The sequence below is a fragment of the Ctenopharyngodon idella genome, chromosome 17 (assembly GCF_019924925.1).
Source record: "Ctenopharyngodon idella isolate HZGC_01 chromosome 17, HZGC01, whole genome shotgun sequence".
NCBI classification, from domain to species: Eukaryota; Metazoa; Chordata; class Actinopteri; order Cypriniformes; family Xenocyprididae; genus Ctenopharyngodon; species Ctenopharyngodon idella.
The window spans coordinates 1,125,312-1,146,993 of record NC_067236.1 but is presented as its reverse complement, the minus strand read 5'-3'; the positions used below and the strand labels follow the sequence as shown (position 1 = coordinate 1,146,993).

The window sequence follows — 21,682 nt, the reverse complement described above, 5'->3', positions numbered from 1 at the left end:
TGTGTAATACATGGCAAAAGGATTTTCTTACAAAACATTCTTAAATCAAGATACCTTTATTTGAGAAGCAAACTGACATGATATTATATTAAGTCTTGTTTTCTGAAAAATGTATTAAAATTTAAGAGTTTATGCTTAAAATAAAAAAAATATTTTAACAAGAAAAATAATCTTGTTTTCCCTTTAATTGTTTTTTATATATATATTTCTTGTTTTAAGCATCAACTCACTAAATTTTGATATGATTTTCTGTTTTGTATAGCTTTAAAATCAGTTTTCCCCCAAAATGATAGGCGTATGTCATAATATCAAACACAAATTACACTGACTGTACACATGATTGTTAAGATTAAAGTCGACTTGAAATCAACGTCTTTTCATGTTTGCTTAAGGCAATGAAAGCACAAGGTCAGAGACATTTTGAAAATACCATTATCCTAATAATGCTCTATAATCTATAAAAACACTCACAATCATTCAATTGTAGGGTCATGACATGAGAAACCAAATTTGCTTTGATCTCTTGATATATAAGAGGTCTTTTTACCATTAAAACATCCTGCAAGTTTCATAGCTGCATCCTCATTATAAACAAAGCATTTATTTAATCAAGCTGCAAAAAATGGCTTTTTTGGATATTGTGGGATCTGTGACGTCACACGGGCAAATATGTTTGCATGTGACCTCCAGAGCAAGACAGCAACAAATAGTTTTGCATCATCACCATAGGGCCCTCCCACTGGCATTTAGTCATGATTAGGTGTCTCTTTTTTTAATGGCGGTCCCGAACCACTAATGCATGTTAGTCATCTCGGGTGCATCATCTCACCATAGGCCCCGCCCACTGGCGTTCATTCGTGACATACACCGGATGTGAGCACCGCATCGCATCAAAAGCAAACAGAAACCAACATAATCACTGACGCTGTCTACACTGGATACAGTATACAGACGGCCGTTTACTTTCTGACGTATTCCACGTGCTTGAGTCCGCCGACAAGAGGACAAATGGAAGAGTAAACTGAAGCGTAAAGGAACGTTTGCTTTGACGAGTCCAGTTTAAACAGCTCATTTGCTCTTTTCTGTACAGACTTCAGAAGGATACCAGCATCAGGAGCAATTAAATGGTTTATTTTTAATGGTGTCCCAGAATGCATCAGAGAATTATATGTTATCAGAGAATTATATATATATAACACTCACTGAGATCATGCAGTAGCGAGTGGGTGTTGATACTGTTTCCTATGCAATGACGTTAGCCAATTATAACAGTGGGAGTTTGCTGACAAGCCTAAAGGCCCGTTTACACCAAGAACGATACCTATAAAGATAACTATATCAATAACTGTATTTGTGTTCACACCAACGAACGATAACTGTTCATTCTAAGCTCACATGCTGCAGTTTCAAAGTGTGAACAACATGTTTTTGCTGTTCTTGTTGCATTTACATGGCTTTAACCAGCAGATGTCCTCAGCATGCTATGTTTCGAGTGAATAGATAATGTAATTGATCTAATCTAACAGTGAATTTCACTGACAAAGTCAATATAGTGGAATAAAAACAAAGCCTTATCTTTTCCACAGCAACTTTAAAGGAAGCAAGACAATGTTGACAAAACTAGTGCTGGACACCTGAGGTAATTTTATGTTACACTGTTTGCTAAACTGGCATAATGATCTCATCGTTAATACTTCTCACCATTTATTCCGTGTGTATGACTGATTGTTTCCCATATATCCATTTTCATTAAAGTATCCTTGAAAAGAGGGTTTGACTTATCAAACAGTGGTGGCTTTTTCTGGACCTCAGCTATTAACTTCTCTCAGTGTCATCTGCTATTTTACATGCGCGAGCCTTTAAATTATAATGGATTCTGACTGGGTGTCAGTGTTTTATCATTCAACAGCCTGGAAAAAAATTATTCTGAAAGTGATCCCAACGATATTGTTTCTCTATAACGTTATCGTTATAGCTATTCTTTTATATTTAGAATGATTTTTAGAAGTATATATTTATCGTTATCTTTCTAGTTATCGTTCTTGGTGTGCACGGGCCTGTAAAGGAGCCTTTCAGACAGAGGCTGAAGATGAAGGCTGAAAATAATAATTTTTCTGCATATTTAACATAAATAACATTATAGGTGAACCAAAAGGAACATATTAAAATAATAAAAAAAATCCATGTCATGACCCCTTTAAGATAAAAACACGGTCCTCTGTGTCCTGCTGTTAGCACAGGGAAAACCGCCGAGAGTTGATGTTCATCTTGGTGACCCCGATGACCTTGAGTGTCGAGGAGAGGCCTAATCCAGGAGACATGGGGACGTCACATAAATCTGACATATCGTCTCGCTCCTCCAGCTCAAATGTGGCATCGTTCAGCATCTTGCGATGTTGGTTACACGTCTGCACGATTCTCTGTTTGTTAATGTCACTGCGCAGGTGCATTAGCTGACGTGCGAGCTGCTGGTCCTGTAAACGCATCTCTGCCTGCAACAAAAAGAATAATATCAGAGGAACACTACGTTAAAACTTTTCCTGGCCCTTTACATTGTTACACCAGTTGGTGGCAACCAGTGTTAGGTAAGTTACTCTAAAAAAAGTAATTAATTATCTTGGATGACATCGGGGTGAGTAAATCATCAGGAAATTTTTATATGAAAGTGAACTAATCCTTTAAATTTTGATTTTAAAGAGTTAGTTCACCCAAAAATGAAAATTCTCTTATTAATTACTCACTCTCATGTCGTTTCACATCCATAAGACCTTCATTCATCTTCGGAACACAAATTAAGATATTTTTGATGAAATCCAAGAGCTGTCTGACTCCTCCATAGGTCAAGGCCCAGAAAGGTATTAAAGACATTGTTAAATTAGTCAGCGTGACTACAGTGGTTCAACCTTAATGTTATGAAGCGACGAGAATACTTTTTGTGTGCAAAAATGAAACAAATATAACAACTTTATTCAACAATCTCTTCTCTTCCATGTCAGTCTCCTACACAGTTAATGTAGTGAACACATTGCAGAGCTTTCATGCTTATGTCCGAACGCAGGCTTATTATTGGCCGACGCATGTGTGTGATGCTGACGCAGGAGCTGGCCAATAATAATAACTACGTCAACTTCATAAGAGACTGGCAGGGAAGAGAAGGAATTGTTGAATAAAGTCGTTATTTTTGTTTTGTATTTGCGCACAAAAAGTATTCTCATTGCTTCATAACATTAAAGTTAACAATGTCTTTACTACTTCTCTGGACCGTGAAATTGGTTTTGGCATTGCTGTCTATGGAGGAGTCAGATACCTCACAGATTTCATCAAAAATATCTTAATTTGTGTTCTGAAGATGAACGAAGGTCTTGCGGGTGTGGAACGACACAATGGTGAGCAATTAATGACAAAACTAATGACATTTTTGGGTAAACTAACCCTTTAATATTTTTGTGTAAACTGTGATACACAAACACAACCATTAAAAGGTTTTGGGCAAGCAAGGACACATTAACTTGTTCAAAAGTGACAGTAAAGGCATTTATAATGTTTACAGAATATTTCTATTTCAAATAAATGCTGTTCTTTTGAACTTTCTATTTATCAAAGAATCCTGAAAAACAATTATCACCTTTTAACTATTTTCAACATTGATAATAATTAGAAATGTTTCTTGAGCAGCATATTAGAATGATTTCTGAAGGATCATGTGACACTGAAGACTGAAATAATGATGCTGAAAATTCAGCTTTGCCATCAGGAAAAATTATATTTTAAAATATATTACAATAGAAAACAGTTCTTTTCAATTGTAATAATAGGTCTCATTTGTTAACATTAGTTAATGTATTAACTAACATGAACTAACCATGCAATACATTTTTTTACAGTATTTGTTAATCTTTGTAAATGTTAGTTAATAAAAATACAGTTGTTCCTTGTTTGTTCATGGTGAATTAACTAATGTTAACAAATACAACATTTGATTTTAATAATGTATTAGTAAATGTTGAAATTAACATTATTTAAGATTAATAAATGCATTTGTTCATGTTAACTAAGTTTAACTAAAGTTAACTAATGAAACCTTATTATTAAGTGTTATCAATATTTCATAATATTACTGTTTTCACTGTATTTTTTATCAAATAAATGCAGCCTTGGTGAGCAGAAGAGACTTCTTTCAAAAAAAAAAAAATCAATTAAGTTTCGGCCGGTAATGTGCTGTATATATACACACTTTTATGTTATTTATTTTATATGTTTATATATTGTTTAATACGCATTAATACTCACCAGCTCTTTCCTGAGCCACTCCAACGCTCTGTCTATACTTCCAAATCCCAGTCTGTTCACTGATGGTTGCCTCCCTTCATGGATCACACCAGCGCCCAGTGACGGCTTCGTCCACTTAAGAGGACCTGATGTTTTTTGCTTCTCCGTGTCACCCGGTGCGGCTAACGCATCTGAGACTCTGTGGCTCTGGGCCAGCATCGCCTCCAGCTGGGCTCTCCAGTCCAGGTAAGACGGCTTGCTGGTCTCCAGTTTCAGCTTCTCAGTCAAAGCCTTCAAACTGGAAAGGTGGTCATCCTGTGATGCAGAAAGGCTTTCTGAACTTTTTAAGGGCTTAGCTGCATGTGACATTGCCATTGGCTTTAGGGACATTTACTCCACACGTCCAGGGAAACTAAAAATCATTCACTGGAAAAGTGGGATAAGTTGGCAGATCACTGTTGGAAACTGTTCAAGAGACCTGCATGGCTCCAGCAATTGTCCCGGCTCTTCAGATTTCAAGCCAAAATCTGCACAGATTTCATGGATGTTCAAAAATGCAAATATCTTTCGTTTTAGAGAACTTTCATTTCACACACACTAGTTAAGATTTATTATTGAAGACGATATGTTAAAAAAAATGGTGTTGTTGATGTTCTCTAGCAGCTTTCTAGAAGCTCTCCAAACAAGACTTGCAGATGAAGTTTGCAGAGATGTAGTCCTGAGACTGTTGAAATTATGATTACGATCTGAAATATAACAGAAACACAAATAGAATCATACCATGCAAAAAGTGAATACTGAAATCTAATTTGTGCTTAAATGTGATAAACTATCTTAGAATCTACAAATCGTCTTGTAAAAGAAACATACCTGTGCAGTTCTGTAATCAGGACAGTTTATATCAACAACTGCACAAACACTTGTTTTACTAGTTAGTCTTCTTTCATAATATCTACTTCCTTGTAACTTTGTTGTGATTCATCGTTGATTCTTGAGAAATGACAAGCACTAATTCTTGTGGATCAGAGAAATCAAACAGACACCAAGAAAATTAGCCAAATACAGTATATCCTAGAAACAAACAGTGGTGTAAAGTATTTGAGTAAATGTAATAGTTACTGTAGTTAGTTCACCCAAAAATGAAATTTCTGTCATTAATTACTCACCCTCATGTTGTTCCACAACAGTAAGACCTTCGTTCATCTTTGGAACACAAATGAAGATATTTTTGATGAAATCTGAGAGGTATATGACTCGTCCATAGACAGCAATATAATCAACATTTTTAAGGTCCAGAAAGGTACTAAAGACAAAAACAGTCGATGTGACTGCAGTGGTTCAACCTTAATTTTATGAAGCGACGAGAATACTTTTTGTGTGCCAAAACAAAACAAAAATAACGACTTTATTCAACAATCTCTTCTCTTCCCTGTCATTATCCTTATGCAGTTACCGCAGTAAGCATAGTGAAGGCTTCCGTGTTTACGTCCGAATGCTGGCTCAGTATTGGTCAAAGCTGATCACGTGAGCAGCACGACGCATGCGTGTGATGCTGACACAGGAGCCGGCCAATAATGAGGCGGCATTCTGACATAGAACACAGAAGCGCTGGACATAAACAACATATGAGAATGACACAGAGGAGAAGATATTGTTGAATAAAGTCATTATTTTCGTTTCGTTTTTGCACACAAAAAGTATTCTTGTCGCTTCATAACATTAAGGTTGAACCACTGTAGTCACATCGACTGTTTTAATGATGTCTTTAGTACCTTTCATCAGATTTCATCAAATATCTTAATTTGTGTTCCAAAGATGAACGAAGGTTGTACGGGTGTGATCTTACGACATGAGGGTGAATGATTAATGACAGAATTTTCATTTTTGGGTGAACCAACCCTTTAAGTATCAAAGATATTAGCAACTTTTACTCCATATATGTATATGTACTTTTCACTCCAATACATTTGTGATAAATTTTGCATGGCACAACTTTTTCTGCAGCAGTTTATTTCTGGCACAAAAGAAGTGATATCGCCATCTACATGGCATTCAAGGTACTATCTCTTGTGCATTTTCCCCTTATGCTGGGTACACACCACAAGATAATTTTTTGTCCTCATGTTTGTGGTCTCTCACCCCTTATTTAAGCCTTGTTTACACTGAACGCGTGTGTGGCGCGTTACGGCTGCGACGCGGCTACCGGAGCTGATACGCGGCCAATCTGGTCAATGCTCGTGTTTACACCAGCCGCGCTGCGGCGCGTATTAGAAGCGTCCCAGAAGCGGCTCGCCGCGTCCCTTCGCTAAAGATAGCGCCTCGCCTGAAACTGATGACAAGAAATTCGAAGTTGGAAAACTTGAATTTTTTTTTGTTCTTGTTTTCCATAACTGGACATTTAAGTGTATTAACTTCATCTGTATGCTACAGCAAAATAATAGCAATAAACACAATTAAACCGGACAAAATATAACCATTTAGCCATAAAAAACCCACGAAAAATCAAGGAAAAAAACGTCAGACAGGCAAATCTCGTGGTCTCGCGAATCCAGCCGCTTCGCTTCTGAAATGCTTCTGGTGTGAGTTGACACCGCGTAGAAGACGGAACAAAACCTCGCCGGAGCCGTAACGCGCCGCACACGCGTGCAGTGTAAACAAGGCTTCACGGCTGCGACGCGGCTACTGGAGCTGATCCGCGGCCACTTTAGTCAATGCTTGTGTTTACACCAGCCGCGCTGCGGCACGTTTCAGAAGCGGCTCGCCGCGCCGCTTCGCTAAAGATAGGCACCAAGTCTATTTTTTACAGATGCCGCGTCCAAGCCGCTACTGGTCTCGCGAATCAAGCCGCTTCGCTTCTGAAATGCTTCTGGTGTGAGTTGACACCGTGTAGAGGACGGAACAAAACCTTGCTGGAGCCGTAACGCCCCGCAGACGCGTGCAGTGTAAACAAGGCTTCACATTTTGAAAATCTTTTAGTGTGTTCCCAGCATTACTCACCCAAACTTGTAAGAGTACTTTATGTGAAGGTGTTTCATATATAAGAGGACATGACTGCAGCCGGTGATGAGGCCGAAACCAGTGTCCAGTGCAAGTAGGCTTTAACTATTCAATTTTACTCAGTTATTTTAATTATCCATTATAAGAGACCTTTTTGAAGGATATTGGTTTACTTAAGCCCTTTTTGAGCACTTCAGCTTAACTGAGACTTGAGTGTCTGTAGATGTTAAAGAGGCTGTTCTGTCGATGTTGATTTATTGCAGTTTTGAGGTGTTCAGTTTTTGTTTTGATTTTTATCTTCAAAATAACCATGTGATTGCTCTACTCACAAATCACCTACACTCAGTACGAGTAAAACACTTGAGACTTTTACACAAGTATTAGAATTGGTGACCTGTAATGCCAACGTGATCTCATGAGAATACGTGTGTATTTTTACGTAAATTGTGGTTCTACCACACGTACATTTACTTACGTTTTCATACACACAAAAACGTACAACATTGACGTATTTAAAGGACTAAAACGTAAAAATACTTACGTATTAACAGCAATAAAAACGTAAATCATGTAACGTAAAGTGTGAATGTATATGAATTCCCATGTAGGCCTATTAATATTAAAATCGTGGCTTTAATGATTTAATGTTGTTTTTAGTCGAATTTATTGAAAGCAGTTTACTCATCTACTTAATATGAAATAACATTTCTGTTCGTGACTTGTGCTGCTCGTTTCAGAGGATTGCATAATGTTAAACAAGACTACAATTTAAAACCTTATGAATACATTTTCTGTAATTGTTTAACCATTTTGTATATTTAGTTTGTTTGCTGTGCGACACAGAAGGCGTTTTCTCCTATGCAGTCACTGACAATACAACCATAAGATACACCAAAACACAACATAAATTCACAAATCACATCCATTTTATTTGTTCGCTGTACTCCCAATCTTTAGAATCCATATGTTTGTAAGGAACAGATCCAAATTCAGCCCTTTATCCATTGATCTTCATTTTGATTCTCAGCAACAGCGACCATCACAGTCAAAGCTCGCGCTCGTTATGATTCAAATTTGAAAGTAGCGCCACCATCGAGAAGTGTTACGACAAGGTTTATGGCTGATATCAAACGCTCATTGGTTCTCACCTTCGTCACAGATTACGACATGCCGTGTTTCAGTGGATTGACATTTGAAATGAGTGTCGCGCCTTCACGGAGAGAAGCCGGATTCATTATATTTTCATGGATTAATAAGTTAAATTCTGCTCTGTACCCTATAAAAAACTATTACAGCCAAAGAGGACTGTGACTGGAACTCATCATCATTTGAACTACTTTTGGTACCACTTTTGACATTTTCGCAAAATTATTGTGATTACGCTTGTTTGTCTGTCATTCTTTTATTTATATTAGTAGGTAGTTTAAAGAAATGGTTATGGGTAGGTTTAGGGGTAGGTGTAGGATTAGTGGCTCAAAATATCGTTTTAATGTTATATTTTTACTAAAATTGTAATTTTCCTACACATTTCTGCCCATTATGTTTTATTCTTTTAACATTCTGTGTAAAATGGGTAGGTTTAGGTTCGGGATCTTACATTTATCTACAAAACGATAAAGGAAATTATACATATATTAAGACATGATAAGATTCGTAAATATTTTACGTTTTTTCGCTGTAAAAACGTAAGTATTTTTACGTTTTAGTGCCATAATTACGTCAGTATTGTACATTTTAGCACCTTTCTAAACGTACAAAAATGTACGTTTTGTGTCTTTGAAAGTTACGTATTAATACCTACGTATTAACAAGACCAGGCTGGTAATGCAGTAATTTTCGCTGTAAGGTATCTGTACTTTTACTCAAGTATGGTTTTCAGATACTGTTTACACCTCTGGAAACAAACATGCAATGTGTTTTAGATGCACTGAACAGAAGAAACCAGAGTTGCCATCATATGACGCAACATAATGCATGAATAAACAGCAGCTTTTTGTATAAATAGATGAACCGATCCATTGTAAACTGCACAAAATAATTCTGTGATGATGACAATTTGTCTATGCTTTTTGCACAGATGATTTGAACAATTATATTGTGCAGTCACTTCATTATAATCAGGAGATTCCCATATGCACTGTAAAAAATGATTTTTTTTAAAGATTATTCACTGCAAAATTAAAAGTATTTTTTGTCTCGTTTTCCAGTACAAATATCTTAGTTGCACTTATTCTTAAATCAAGACACATTAACTTGAGAAGCAAAATGATATGATATTAAGTCTTGTTTTCTGAAGAAAAAAAAAAAAAAGTATCAAAATTAGGTGAGTTTTTGCTTAATATCTGCCCGAAAAATAATCTTGTTTTTCCTTTGAATTAAGTTTATTTTTCTTACCCTACTGGCAGATATTTATTCTTGTTTAAAGTATAAACTCACTTCATTTGATACATTTTTCAGGTAACAAGACTTAATATCTCAAGTCATTTTCTTCTCCAGTAAATGTATCTTGATTTAAGAAAACAAGACAAAAATGTTGAGTACGAAAATAATTTTTGCATTGTTGGATAACATTTTAAAAGAAAATACTGTTTGTTTATTTGTTTTTTGTTTTTGTTTTTTTACAATCCAAACAGTTTGTCATAGATTTAGGGACTGTAGTTTTAATGATCATATTTCCTGCACCATAAAAGATCTTATACTGTACATGTACTATGTCATATATAGAAGCAGATTGTTTACAAGTGATATCAGTCACAGTCTGCTGGACTCCATCTTACTTTAGTTGAGGTTGAGCAGTGGAACTAGGACACAGCAGCTGCCTGCTAAACTGGGAACCCCTTGAGTCCTGCCGTCTCTATGCGATTCTAGTTCTCATCAACCAGAGCACACCAAACTTCACCAAACAAACTCCTAATATGGCTGTTAAGCCTTGCATCAAATTATGTAAGTTCTGTCATGGTCCTTTAATAGTGAAAGACTTTTCACAAAACTGTGTGAGATATATGGAGAAATGCAAGTCACTATATTAGAAATTCATAATGCTTGGAGGACCAACTGATGAAAACGTTGGCTAACTAAACAGAGAGTCTACTTTGGAAAATGTAATGGATGGAATGGCCACAAAAAGATTCCTGCTGCTCAGTGTTTTTGCAATGTCCTGATTCATGGAAAAGTCACCATTACACTGAGCAACAAGATACTGTCCATTAAAAAGAAGATCTGAATTTTGGCATGATTATAATGAGAACATGCTGAGTATCACTGTCATGTTGCCAAAACCACTCAGATGAGGGAATCTCCCAAAAAGAACATGTCTAGTTCACAATTCATACCAAATGAAAAAAAAAATATTTATTTAAATAATAATTAAAATATTTAAAATTTTAAATGTATATAATACATATACTTATATTTATACAATAAATATAATTATTAATTATTTTATATATAATAATTAAAATATTTAAAATATAAAAATAACTTTTAAACGTATTAATAATACTATTTTATAATATTTAGTAATTATTTCAATAACAATATTTTATTAAAATATTATTAAAATAATACTTTTCCTTAAAATATGTCAATACAGATTATGACAGTGGCATTATAAATGAAAAATTATTTTAAATAATTATAAAAAATATTTAAAATAGTATATTTATATAATAAATATAATTATGCTACAGCATGTAAATATAATTATTTATGTTTAAATATTAACACTTTATTAATAATATAATTTTAGTAATAAATTGTTATTAAAAACAATATTTTTCATCAAAAAACATTCATCATACAGAGTGCAAATGACAGATTGACAGAGTCTCCCTCTCTGTCTATGGTACTTTGATCCAAACCAGGTGGAAAGAATATCTAACCAGCACCTGATCTAGTTTAGGAAAAATAATAAATCATAATCCTTAATTCATACACAGATCTCTCTAAAAACTTAAACCCATATTTACTTACAGTGTGAGAAGCTCGAATGCAGCCGTGACGACGTTTCTACCATAACACAGAAGAAATACTGTAAAAAATTAGAGCTGCAGTGACAGCGCTCGAGAAGACCACCTAGTGGTCCCTCTTTATGTTATTATGGAGACATGAGGAATAAAAATGTTTGAATAACAACCTACCTTCACCAAACCGCATTTAGTGAGTGAGTCAAACCCCATCTGCTGCAAATAAACGCGAACGTGCCGCGTCGCGTAAACGAGGTCTTTAATTGGTTGACTGGGTACTGATGTCACTTCAGATAGACGCGTCGCGCTTTGCTTATTATAATACGAGCGCTCTGATTGGTCGACGTCGGGATTCCATCGCTTGCAGTGTACGCGTCGCGTCACACAGGCACAGGAACGTTTCGTAGACTTTACTGTCTGCGTCAAACGCAGGGCCTCCAGACACAGACTAGGAATACGGATATTCCTGTGTTTTTGCGTCCTGAAACACAATGTAAACGCGAACATCACTTTAAAGCTGTTTAACACACCTGCTGGATTTCTGTCAGCAGGATGCGTTATTACAAGTTTTTGTGTGATATCTAAAGTAACAAAAAAGCTGTTCAGAAATCTGCTCACTTTTCTGTTCCGTAGTAACGGAAACCGGGGCCACTAAAGTGCTAGATTTGTTTTGAAAGTCGAATTTTCCTTATACAAACTTTTAAGTTTTTAGTGTGGTTTTATTGTGTTCACATGTTTATCCAACAGCTAAATGATATGATACTAAAATTTTGCTTTGGAGGAGAAAAACGATTATGAATTATTCTAATTTAAGACGAATACACTGGATGTATTAAAACAGTGTCGTATGTACAAAAAAAAAAAAGATGAGACCGAGAGTGAAAAGCACCTGCAGTGGGACGTACCTCGCTTTCATTGGCTGCTGAATCTGTCCGTCATGCTATGACGTCATGCGGGTATTTTGTTTGAGGAAGCGCAAGAAGAAACTGCATCAAGTCCAGAACATATCTGACTTTACAAAACACATCGACATCATCGAAGAGTTTAATGTGACTGGAGTTAAATTATACGCTTTCCAACGTCCCAAGTCGTAAGGTATGTTAATGTTTCTTCCCTTCGGCTTTTTTGAGTTCCTTGATGGCTAAGTTTGGCCAAAAAACGTAATGTGGCCAAAATCAGTAATGTGATAAGCGGTATTCAGTGCAAGACTGTCAATTTTTTCCTTGTTATTTTCTTCTTTTTTGTAATCTATTTATACTATTTTGCATCGAAAGTACCGATAAAAGAATTGCATTATATTATAAATGAGTTTTAATCAGGCCTATATTGATTATTGATCAGCTCCAGTAAGTGTGATCCAGGACTCTGTATGTTGTGCACCTGCTCAACATTAGTATTAATTTTAGAACCACGTTTTGTCCTCCGGCGCTTCCTGTATCACTTCCTTGTTACATAGAACACATAAATTACATAGAAGTTCTACTATTCATATATTCTCATACACAATTCCATGGTTTACCTGAGCATTTGCACACCTATCATTTGTATTTACTGCTGTAGAATGCCTGAGAGCATCCCAACAACAATTTCATTGTACAAACTGTCACTGACATCTTGTGCATATGACAAACTTGAAACTTGAAAAATTATTATATATTGATTTATTATACTTATAATTTTAAATGTCATATCTTTTTAAGTTAAAGTATGGAAAAAGTATCTTGATTTCTGATTTCTGATTCTTGAAATATGATTCTTCAAATAAAAGCACTTTTGACTGCTTGAAATTGTGAAAAGTGAAATCACATGTCCAGAAATAAAGATCCAATTAAGGCTTTAATATAGATTGTGTGATGGTTTGACAACACTTAGACTTTGACACAACAGTAAGCTAGTCAATTAACTTTAGATGTATAAAAAGAAAAAGAAATGGTTTTAATATGATTATTTTGTTAATCGATTACATTTCTTTAATCAATAAATCAGATGAAAAATCCCAAATTATTAATTAATAAAAATAATATTTTTGAAAAATTCATTTCAATAAATTATTTACAAAATTGTTATTCCACAACCTGTCCAATGTTGACCTCCAAGCATTGTGCAGTTTTAAGGCAACAAATATAAGGTGCGTCCCAATTCGCATAAATATGCACTATTCTATGACGTTTTAAGTATAAATAGTGCAAGTAGTGCGTTCACACAGAAAATTCCAAAAAGAAAAAGTGCACTATACCCGGATGATGCACTAAATTAACGGAAAAAGCGAAGTGTGGAATTTTAGACACTTCATGCACTCCGCTGTCGCAGCTTTAATTACGTTCCGTTGTTGAACGACAAAATAAACTTATAAAATTCATACACTACGTGGATGAGTACATAGTGCATAAGTACATAGTGTATAGTGCACAGTGTATAGTTTGTCATTTGGGACGCAACTATAGTGAATGTATTTATGTAGGCTACGTGCAATTAAACATTGTTCAATTATTTTTATTATTGATTATTATAGATTTTATTGATTATTTGTTAATAAGTTTCTCCCTAACATGTTACATTATTTCAACACTGTCATCACCATATGTTTTGAATCAACTGAGTATATTAACTTGAGAATACTCTGTGTGTCATTGTTCATTTAAATAGTCCTATGGCATGACATGAATTACAAAAGTTAAAATATTTCACATTTAAAAGAATTTGAAAACTGCTGTTGAAGACCATATGTGTGCAATCAGTGAAGTTCAGGGTGGGTTGGTAATGGTTTGTAACATCATGAGTTAAGTAGCAAATTGTTATAGGGAGGGCTTGTGGTTAAAAATTACGTTACAGGACTTTCACTTTAACAAAAGTTAGTCTGTCTGTTATAACTTGCTTTTGTCTATTCACAGTGAAGAAAGTGACTTCCACATTCCCTGCCACAGGATGCAGATCAGCGGTTATCTGTACGCTCTCATCATCTGTAGTGGATTAATCCTGTCTGTGCCGGCACTAAAGTCTGCCAACGACACACCGGCACTACTCCTGGTGTCTTTTGATGGCTTTCGGGCAGACTACCTAAACAAATACTCATTTCCCAATCTCGAGAAGTTCTTCTCTGATGGTGTCCTTGTACATGAACTAACCAATGTGTTTACGACGAAAACCTTTCCCAATCATTACAGTCTCGTCACAGGGCTGTACGCGGAGAGTCATGGGATGCTTGCCAGTATTATGTACGACCCAGTGTCGAAAAAGCATTTCTCTATAAAAAATGACAGTGACCCTTTCTGGTGGGACGAAGCCACTCCGATCTGGGTGTCCGTGGAGAACAATGGCTACAGGGCAGCATCTGCTATGTGGCCAGGATCAGATGTGAATATTCAAAACCACACATTAAAATACAAATATGAGTATGACTCAAAGGTGCCCTTCCAAGAAAGGCTGGGAAACCTCACACAGTGGATGACGACGGACAGATCTGTTAAGTTTGCCACTCTGTACTGGGAAGAACCCGACTGGAGTGGCCACAAATACGGCCCGGAGAACATCACAGAGATGGCCAAGGTTTTGAGGGAGGTGGATAATCACATAGGTTTTTTGATGGAGCATCTCAACAAAACGGGATTATGGGGGAAAATAAACATTATCATCACTAGCGATCATGGTATGGCCCAGTGTTCTCAAGAGCGTCTTATTAAACTGGATAACTGCATCACTCCGAACAGCTATACAGTAGTGGATCTGACTCCTGTGGCTGCCATAATTCCACTGCAAGGTACAGTTTGTCATTGATCCTCAATTTAAAGGTGCAATGTGTAAATGTTTAGAGGCATCTAGTGCTGAGATTGCGAACTGCAACTGACTGCGCACACCCCTCGCATCCCTCCCTTTCGGAGAAGCTACGGTGGTCGTCTGGCTGACACAAGACAAAGATGTCATCGTCTGAGACAGCAGAGAGTAGACAGTCAAGTGATGATGCAGGCTGCCTCTAAAAACACAAATGATTTAGAAGAAGAACAACATAGCGACTAAACGCACTCTGTAGAGCATATGTTAGTTTAGGGCTGCTGTAGAAACATGCCAGCGCATAATGGCAACTTGACATGGAGGGGGGACCCGCGGTGTATGAGATAGAAATAGCTCATTCTAAGGTAATAAAAACATAACGGTTCATTATGTAAGGTCTTTATACACCATTACATTTCTGTCAATAGATCCTCCCAAATTTTACACATTGCACCTTTAAATCATTTTTTAATTTAAAAAGTTTGCCTGACACAATGAACTGTGATGAAAGCCAAAATATTAAATGGCATGGATGTATCTAAGGCCCTATATGGTTCAAAACCAGAGATATGCGGATCTCAATGTGGCTCCATGAGTAAAGTGGTTTTCAGTGGTTAAAAACCAGTGTGGGTCACTTTGTATGCAGCTGATACTTTCTTTCTTTTAAAGAGGAATGTCTGAAGAACAAATCATGTTGAAACTACAAGTGTATCTCATTTCCTTTTATCAAAACAATTCCATAGAACATCATACCTGTCTAGTCTTTTATGCTAATTGGATTACTATTGCTATTCAGTTTTCAGCTTGTTTTTCAGAGATCAGGGTGGATAAAATAATATTTATTCTTCCTTCCTTCTAGAATTTTTCCTTCCAAAATCAGCCAAGAAAATGTGAAAAAGTCCACAGATTCCACATGGATTTGCATTTTTCCTCATATTAATTTTTTCTTTTATTCACAGATAATTTCACCGTATACAAAAACCTGTCCAGTTGTCACAGACACATGAAGGTGTACCTGAAGGAAGATGTTCCCGACAGGCTGCACTATAAAAACAATGAAAGGATTCAGCCGATCATTTTGGTGGCAGATGAAGGCTGGACGATTGTCAAAGATGGCAGACTCCCACGACGTAAGTGTTCCTTAAAAGCATTGAGTAATTATTAAGGTTACATTTGCCTAGAAATCTTATTTTGATTCATATGTCCATGTTAAAAATATTTGCTATTTAAACCTTTAAAAAATAATGTTATATGTAATAATAATGTTATTTGCGAAGGCAAGCATCACTATTGCATTGTTAATGTTGCAATTTGCGTTTGTGTTGACACTTTTAAAGTGCCCCTATTATGCTATTTTAAAGGTTCCTAATTTTGTTTTGGAGGTCTTCTACAATAGGTTTACATGCATTCAAGGTCAAAAAAGTTTTCATTTAAAAACGCTCCTCATCCACACTAGCATTTTCCAAAAGTTGCTCATCCACACTGAAATGTCTGAAAACGCTTAAAGGGGTCATGAACTGCATTGTTTTATTGTTTTATAATGTTTCCTGGGGTGCACTTATAATGTTAGTATGGTTTTTACATCCAAAATTGTCATAATTTAGAAATAAAAGGCATTTTTGCTACCCTGATTTTAGCCCTCTTTTTTGAATGCTCTGTTTTAAGGGGCGTGTCTGCTTTCTATTAAGTTCTCAAGGTTAACTAATCGTGAAAAGTGCTGCATTTACATTTAGATCTATGGCATTATATTTAGATTGTGGCATTAAAAGGCTGCAGTGATAAACAGCCAATCACAGACATGTAGTTGAGTGCATGAAAGCAGTGATCTTGTCATTGCAACTCAATTTCTGCACATTAACAAATGCTTTCATCGTCACTAACAGTGCAAATAGAATAGAAATAAATAAATTGGGGGGTTGGGGGCCCGGGGGGGCTTGAGCGAAAGGCGACGTTACAGTAGGTGGCGTTTAACCTATCTATGACAGTAGGGCTGCACAATTGATCACATTCCAGGATCAGTTGTTCAATGGGCCTGGTGTCAATAAAAGCTTTTATTTGACTAACAAGGAAGTTTTCAGTTCTGAATCTTACAGGATATTCTTATTGTACGATGACCTCTTAAATCAAAAGCTCAAGGAAAAGTTGATTTCTCAATTCATGACCCCTTTAAATCACCGTACTCCACATGCGTAAAACATGCTAAAAGCTCACAAGATGATGCCGAGAGAGCAGATATAATAAAGTTCTCGTTATTCTTCTGGCACAATCATTTTATTAGCATAATATCGCATCACTCACTGTTGCGTCCAAGTCGGGTTTAAAATGCAACTGTCATATTCTCTGTCATCTTTGCAGGAATTGTAATACGAAGATTCTACAAAGGAGCATTTATCTTGAGGAATACTGTTAATGTAAATAGCAGACAAAACAATGTCGGTATGACTATAGATATCTATGGGTACAATATGTGTCACATGCCTAACATGCGTCATCGTTTTCCAGTACCTCCATTTTCACTATCCAAACTACAATGCAAAAATGCCGTTTTCAAATTTATCCACTCTGGAGAGCGTTTTCAAAAAGCTTGACAAAAAGCCTTGACAAAAACGCTGTCTCAGTGTGGACGGAAAAAGATGTGTTTTCAAATGAAAACTTATTAGTGTGGACCAGGCCTTATTTTCTCATTATATACATTTCAGCATTACCTCTTTTCTTGCAGTGTCTGAAAGTGTCTCTCTAAACCCCTCCTTTCCGAGAGCCTACTCTGCTCTGATTGGTCAGACAGCACAGTCTGTTGTGATTGGTCTACTGCTTACAGCACATGTGGGAAACAAACACCCATTACCATATCTGAATTTCAGCATTTCTCAGCATTTGAGATGCAGTGATAGGAACAGTAACGATGGTGTTGGTTTAACTAGATAAATTCGAGCCTCATCAAAGTGGATTTGCTTTCACAGCACAGAACACAGCGTCTTATCAGCATGTCAACAACACAAACCAAACTCTTCCAGTCTCAGCTACAGCTACAGTGTTTGAGGGCGGGTCAGAGTAGACGCTGTTTATGGGCAGCCATTAAAGAGCATAGGCTGGCATTATAGAAATGTGTTACAAACCTAGGTAGTTTCAAGCAAGAAGTAAGATTGTAATTACTGACAACTCATTTCAGGCAGTTCAGAATCGGTTCTTTCTTTTGAGAGACATTTATTGTGCACTTTGATCTTTGAAACTTTGCATACCTTTTACATTCACAAACTGCTGTATTACACACTAGATGAAAGGTAATATCTGCAAAAGCATTATCGACACTTTAAGCATTTTTCATCTATTTCTTGTCTTTTGCAGTGGGCGATCATGGCTATGACAATACGCTTCCCAGCATGCATCCCTTCCTGGCCGCCCATGGGCCTGCGTTCCGTAAAGGCTACAGGATGTCGAGCTTTAACAGTGTGGATCTCTACCCACTCATGTGCCACCTCATTGGGATTGCTCCAGAGGCCAACAACGGCAGCTTCGCTCACGTGCGCTGTGCGCTAGTTAACGAGCAGTGCGGAGAGCTAGCGTTAGCGGTGGGCATTGTCATTGGTGTTTTAATAATCCTGACCACCTTCACCTGCCTATTCAAACTGATGAAGAACAGAGATGCCTCGTCTCCTCGTCCATTCGCCCGCTTGGAGTTAGATGACGACGCTGATGATGAACCTTTACTTGAATGAAGTGCTAAGCGCATGTTATTAGACGGAGGGAATTTGACTTGATTCAAGCACATGCAAAATGTTAAAGGAATAGTTCACCCAAACAGGGAAAAAGTCAGACAGGTTTGGAAAAACATGAGGGTGAGTAAATGATGACTGCATTTTCATTTTCAGGTGAACTGTTCCTTTAAATGCTGAAATGGTGCAGAGATGACAATCATATTGAAACTGTAAGAGAGAAATTTAACTGTTGTAGAACCAGTAAAATACACTGTAGGCACAATAAGGATTAGTCATCATTAGTATGAAACAACATGACAAAACATGTCTTCAACATCAGCTGTTGAGCTAGAAATGCTTTAGTTTTAAAATGTTTAGTGCTTCGTTTTTAACCAGGCTATGAGATCTCTGGACAACACCAATATTTACCAAAAGAAAACTAAAAATATTTTGAATGTGTTAGATTTTTCCTAACCTCACAAGCACAAGCATGCTTCAGAATGATTCAGTTGTGCAACTTCCAATAATGCTTGTTTTTTAGCATTATCATAAGCATGTAAATCTTGCTTTATAACTATGCATATTATATGTTACTAGTCAGGTTACTGAGGTGTGCCATGCTTTATACTCTTGAACTGGTCTGCACTTAACTTAGAACATAAGCAATAATAATTATTAAAGTGTTAGTTCACCCAAAAAAATGAAAATTATCCCATAATTTACTCACACTCAAGCCATCCTAGGTGCATATGACTTTCTTGTTTCAGCCAAACACAATCGTATTTTTATTAAATAATATCCTGGCTTTTCCATGCTTTATAATGGGAGTGAAAAGTACCCTAGATTTTGAAGCCCAAAAAAATGCATCCATTCATCATAAAAGTAATCCATAGGACTCCAGGGGGTTAATAAAGGTTTTGAAGCGATGCATTTTTAAAAAAAAATATCCATATTTAAAACTTTATAAACTATAATCACTGGCTTCCAGTAACGGCTGTACACGAGTCTAGTTTTGACAGATAAGTGACCTCTTATGATGGATGGATGTGCTTTTTGTGGCTTCAAAATCCCGGGCACCATTCACTCCCATTATAAAGCTTGGAAGAGCCAGGAGGATACTATTTAATAAAACTCCGGTTGTGTTTGACTGAAAGAAGAAAGTCATATACATCTAGGATGGCTTGAGGGTGAGTAAATTATGGGATAATTTTCATTTTTGGGTAAATTAATCCTATAACTAGCTTTTCTGATGTTTTGTTTGTTTGTTTTTCTGGTTAAGGTTTGTAAACAGGATGCTGAGGTTACTTGAAAACTCCTGGACTGATTTTGTTTGTAGTGAAACTTTATTTATTAAGTCACGTTACATCTGTTTTTACATGCCAGGGAATCCACAACCAGCTAAATTTGAATATTTATTTCTTTTTTTTATAGGTTGCTTATCTTTTTTTCTTTACAAAAGAGAGACCCATTTAGATCTCAGTGTTGCTCTGTCTAATAAAGGAATGATCATTTCTTCATGAATCCCTACTGAGGAATATTTCTGTAGGGTTTAAGAGGGCTTTTTACCTGAAGATTGAATGTTTCTTGTAAAGTAGAATGATTTTGGATGTTGTTGAATCTTTCTCTGAGATTATTGTATGTGTAAATACACTGTAAAGCTTGTTATATTTGCTTGTTGCACTATAATCTGTGTGGTCAGATTTGGAAGAAGGGAATCCGCTGCTACTTTAAGAATTTAAGAATTTGAAATTTTGTCATGCTTCAAAATGATTTGGTTTATTTAAAAGGGATTTTATTTTTCCTATTTAATTAGTTGTTCTTTTTAAACAGTGTTGTTCATTTAGTGGAAAATAGCAAAATATTGCTTTTTAATTTGTGTTTTTGACTTTTAATACTGTTGTCTTAAAATGACATTGAAAAGCTGCAGAAATCAGAGTTTTTCTTTTTGAATTTTTATAAATGGCTTGTCATTTCATAATCATATTTCATGTGGCTTTTGTCTCTAGCAATGGTCAAAATTATTTAACATCTGTCTTTAGTTACTGAAAAGAAAGGTTACTGAAATCATTATCCTTGCTTGTGCAGTTTTTGGCTATCAAATGTTTGTGGTTGTATGTTTGTATGAGCTTTCTGAATCCTCATGAATCTATGCAAAGCAATAACTAAATGGAACATTTTCTCACTCAAAAATGACATGACATTTGTCATCAAAATGAAATAAAATATCTATTTCAGATATTTAAAGAGTTTCTTTTTTGTAGTGTGCCTGTTGTATAAGCAGTTCTTTGTAGATGTCAAGCAGCCACTAGAGGTCTCACTTCATGTTATTGTACAACTACAGGTTACTGTACTGTATATCATGACACTGTTGTGAGGACAATCAGTTGATATTTCAAGGTTTTTATGTACAGAATTAATGAGTAATTAATTCTGTAACCTTTAATATTATAGAAATGTTCAAGTAAGGGCTCCTTAAATAGCCTAGTTTACAGCATTAACAACATTTTTATATCCTTAAGAAAATTGTAAATACAATTGAATGAATTTATAGACAGAGACACAACTTGTTAAGTAAACCACTGTTTAATAAAAAAAGTAAAAAAAAGTTTAGTTTTCTTACCCTTACCTTCAAAAGAAGAGAAATTTATTTGAAAATGAAATATTTTGTAACATTGTCTTTACTGTTGATTATGATCAATTTAATGTATCCTTGCTGAATAAAAGTATTAACTTATTTAAAAAAATAAAAAATAAATAACCCACCCCAAACTTTTGGACCAGTGTGTATATATAGTCTAATTAGAATTTTATAATGTGTGTAGTCTAACACAAATACTTACGTACCACAAATACTTATTTGGTTAGTTGGTGTTCAATACAGAGCAACAGTTTAGTGTGTGACTGTTACTGTACAGTCGGTCAGTAATCATGTGTAAATGAGTGTTCAGGGAGGTTACAGCTCTATATTTAGAGAGAACTTACTGGAAT

General features: G+C 35.9%; 2 protein-coding genes across 3 annotated transcripts; one reads left to right on the top strand and one right to left on the bottom strand.

Annotated features, from left to right (window-relative positions):
• Window positions 1–71: 71 nt before the first annotated feature.
• Window positions 72–12,024, bottom strand: fam167aa (family with sequence similarity 167 member Aa). 2 transcript variants are annotated; one of them, XM_051868444.1, is made up of 4 exons: window positions 11,406–12,024; window positions 11,239–11,274; window positions 4,291–5,015; window positions 72–2,492 (listed from the first exon to the last, which is right to left on the bottom strand). In XM_051868444.1, the coding sequence occupies exons 3-4, from the start codon at window positions 4,657–4,659 to the stop codon at window positions 2,232–2,234; spliced, it is 630 nt and encodes a 209-aa protein (XP_051724404.1). In that variant the 5' UTR covers window positions 4,660–5,015; window positions 11,239–11,274; window positions 11,406–12,024; the 3' UTR covers window positions 72–2,231. The 2 variants fall into 2 exon arrangements, with proteins under 2 accessions (XP_051724404.1, XP_051724406.1); XM_051868446.1 differs by lacking the exon at window positions 11,239–11,274 and having other exon boundaries at window positions 11,406–11,505.
• Window positions 12,025–12,164: 140 nt separating this feature from the next.
• enpp4 (ectonucleotide pyrophosphatase/phosphodiesterase 4) lies at window positions 12,165–20,932 on the top strand. Its single transcript, XM_051868442.1, has 4 exons — window positions 12,165–12,326; window positions 14,123–14,988; window positions 15,959–16,129; window positions 18,345–20,932. Exons 2-4 carry the CDS (start codon window positions 14,157–14,159, stop codon window positions 18,713–18,715), a joined length of 1,374 nt encoding a protein of 457 aa, XP_051724402.1. The 5' UTR covers window positions 12,165–12,326; window positions 14,123–14,156; the 3' UTR covers window positions 18,716–20,932.
• The last annotated feature ends 750 nt before the right edge of the window (window positions 20,933–21,682 follow it).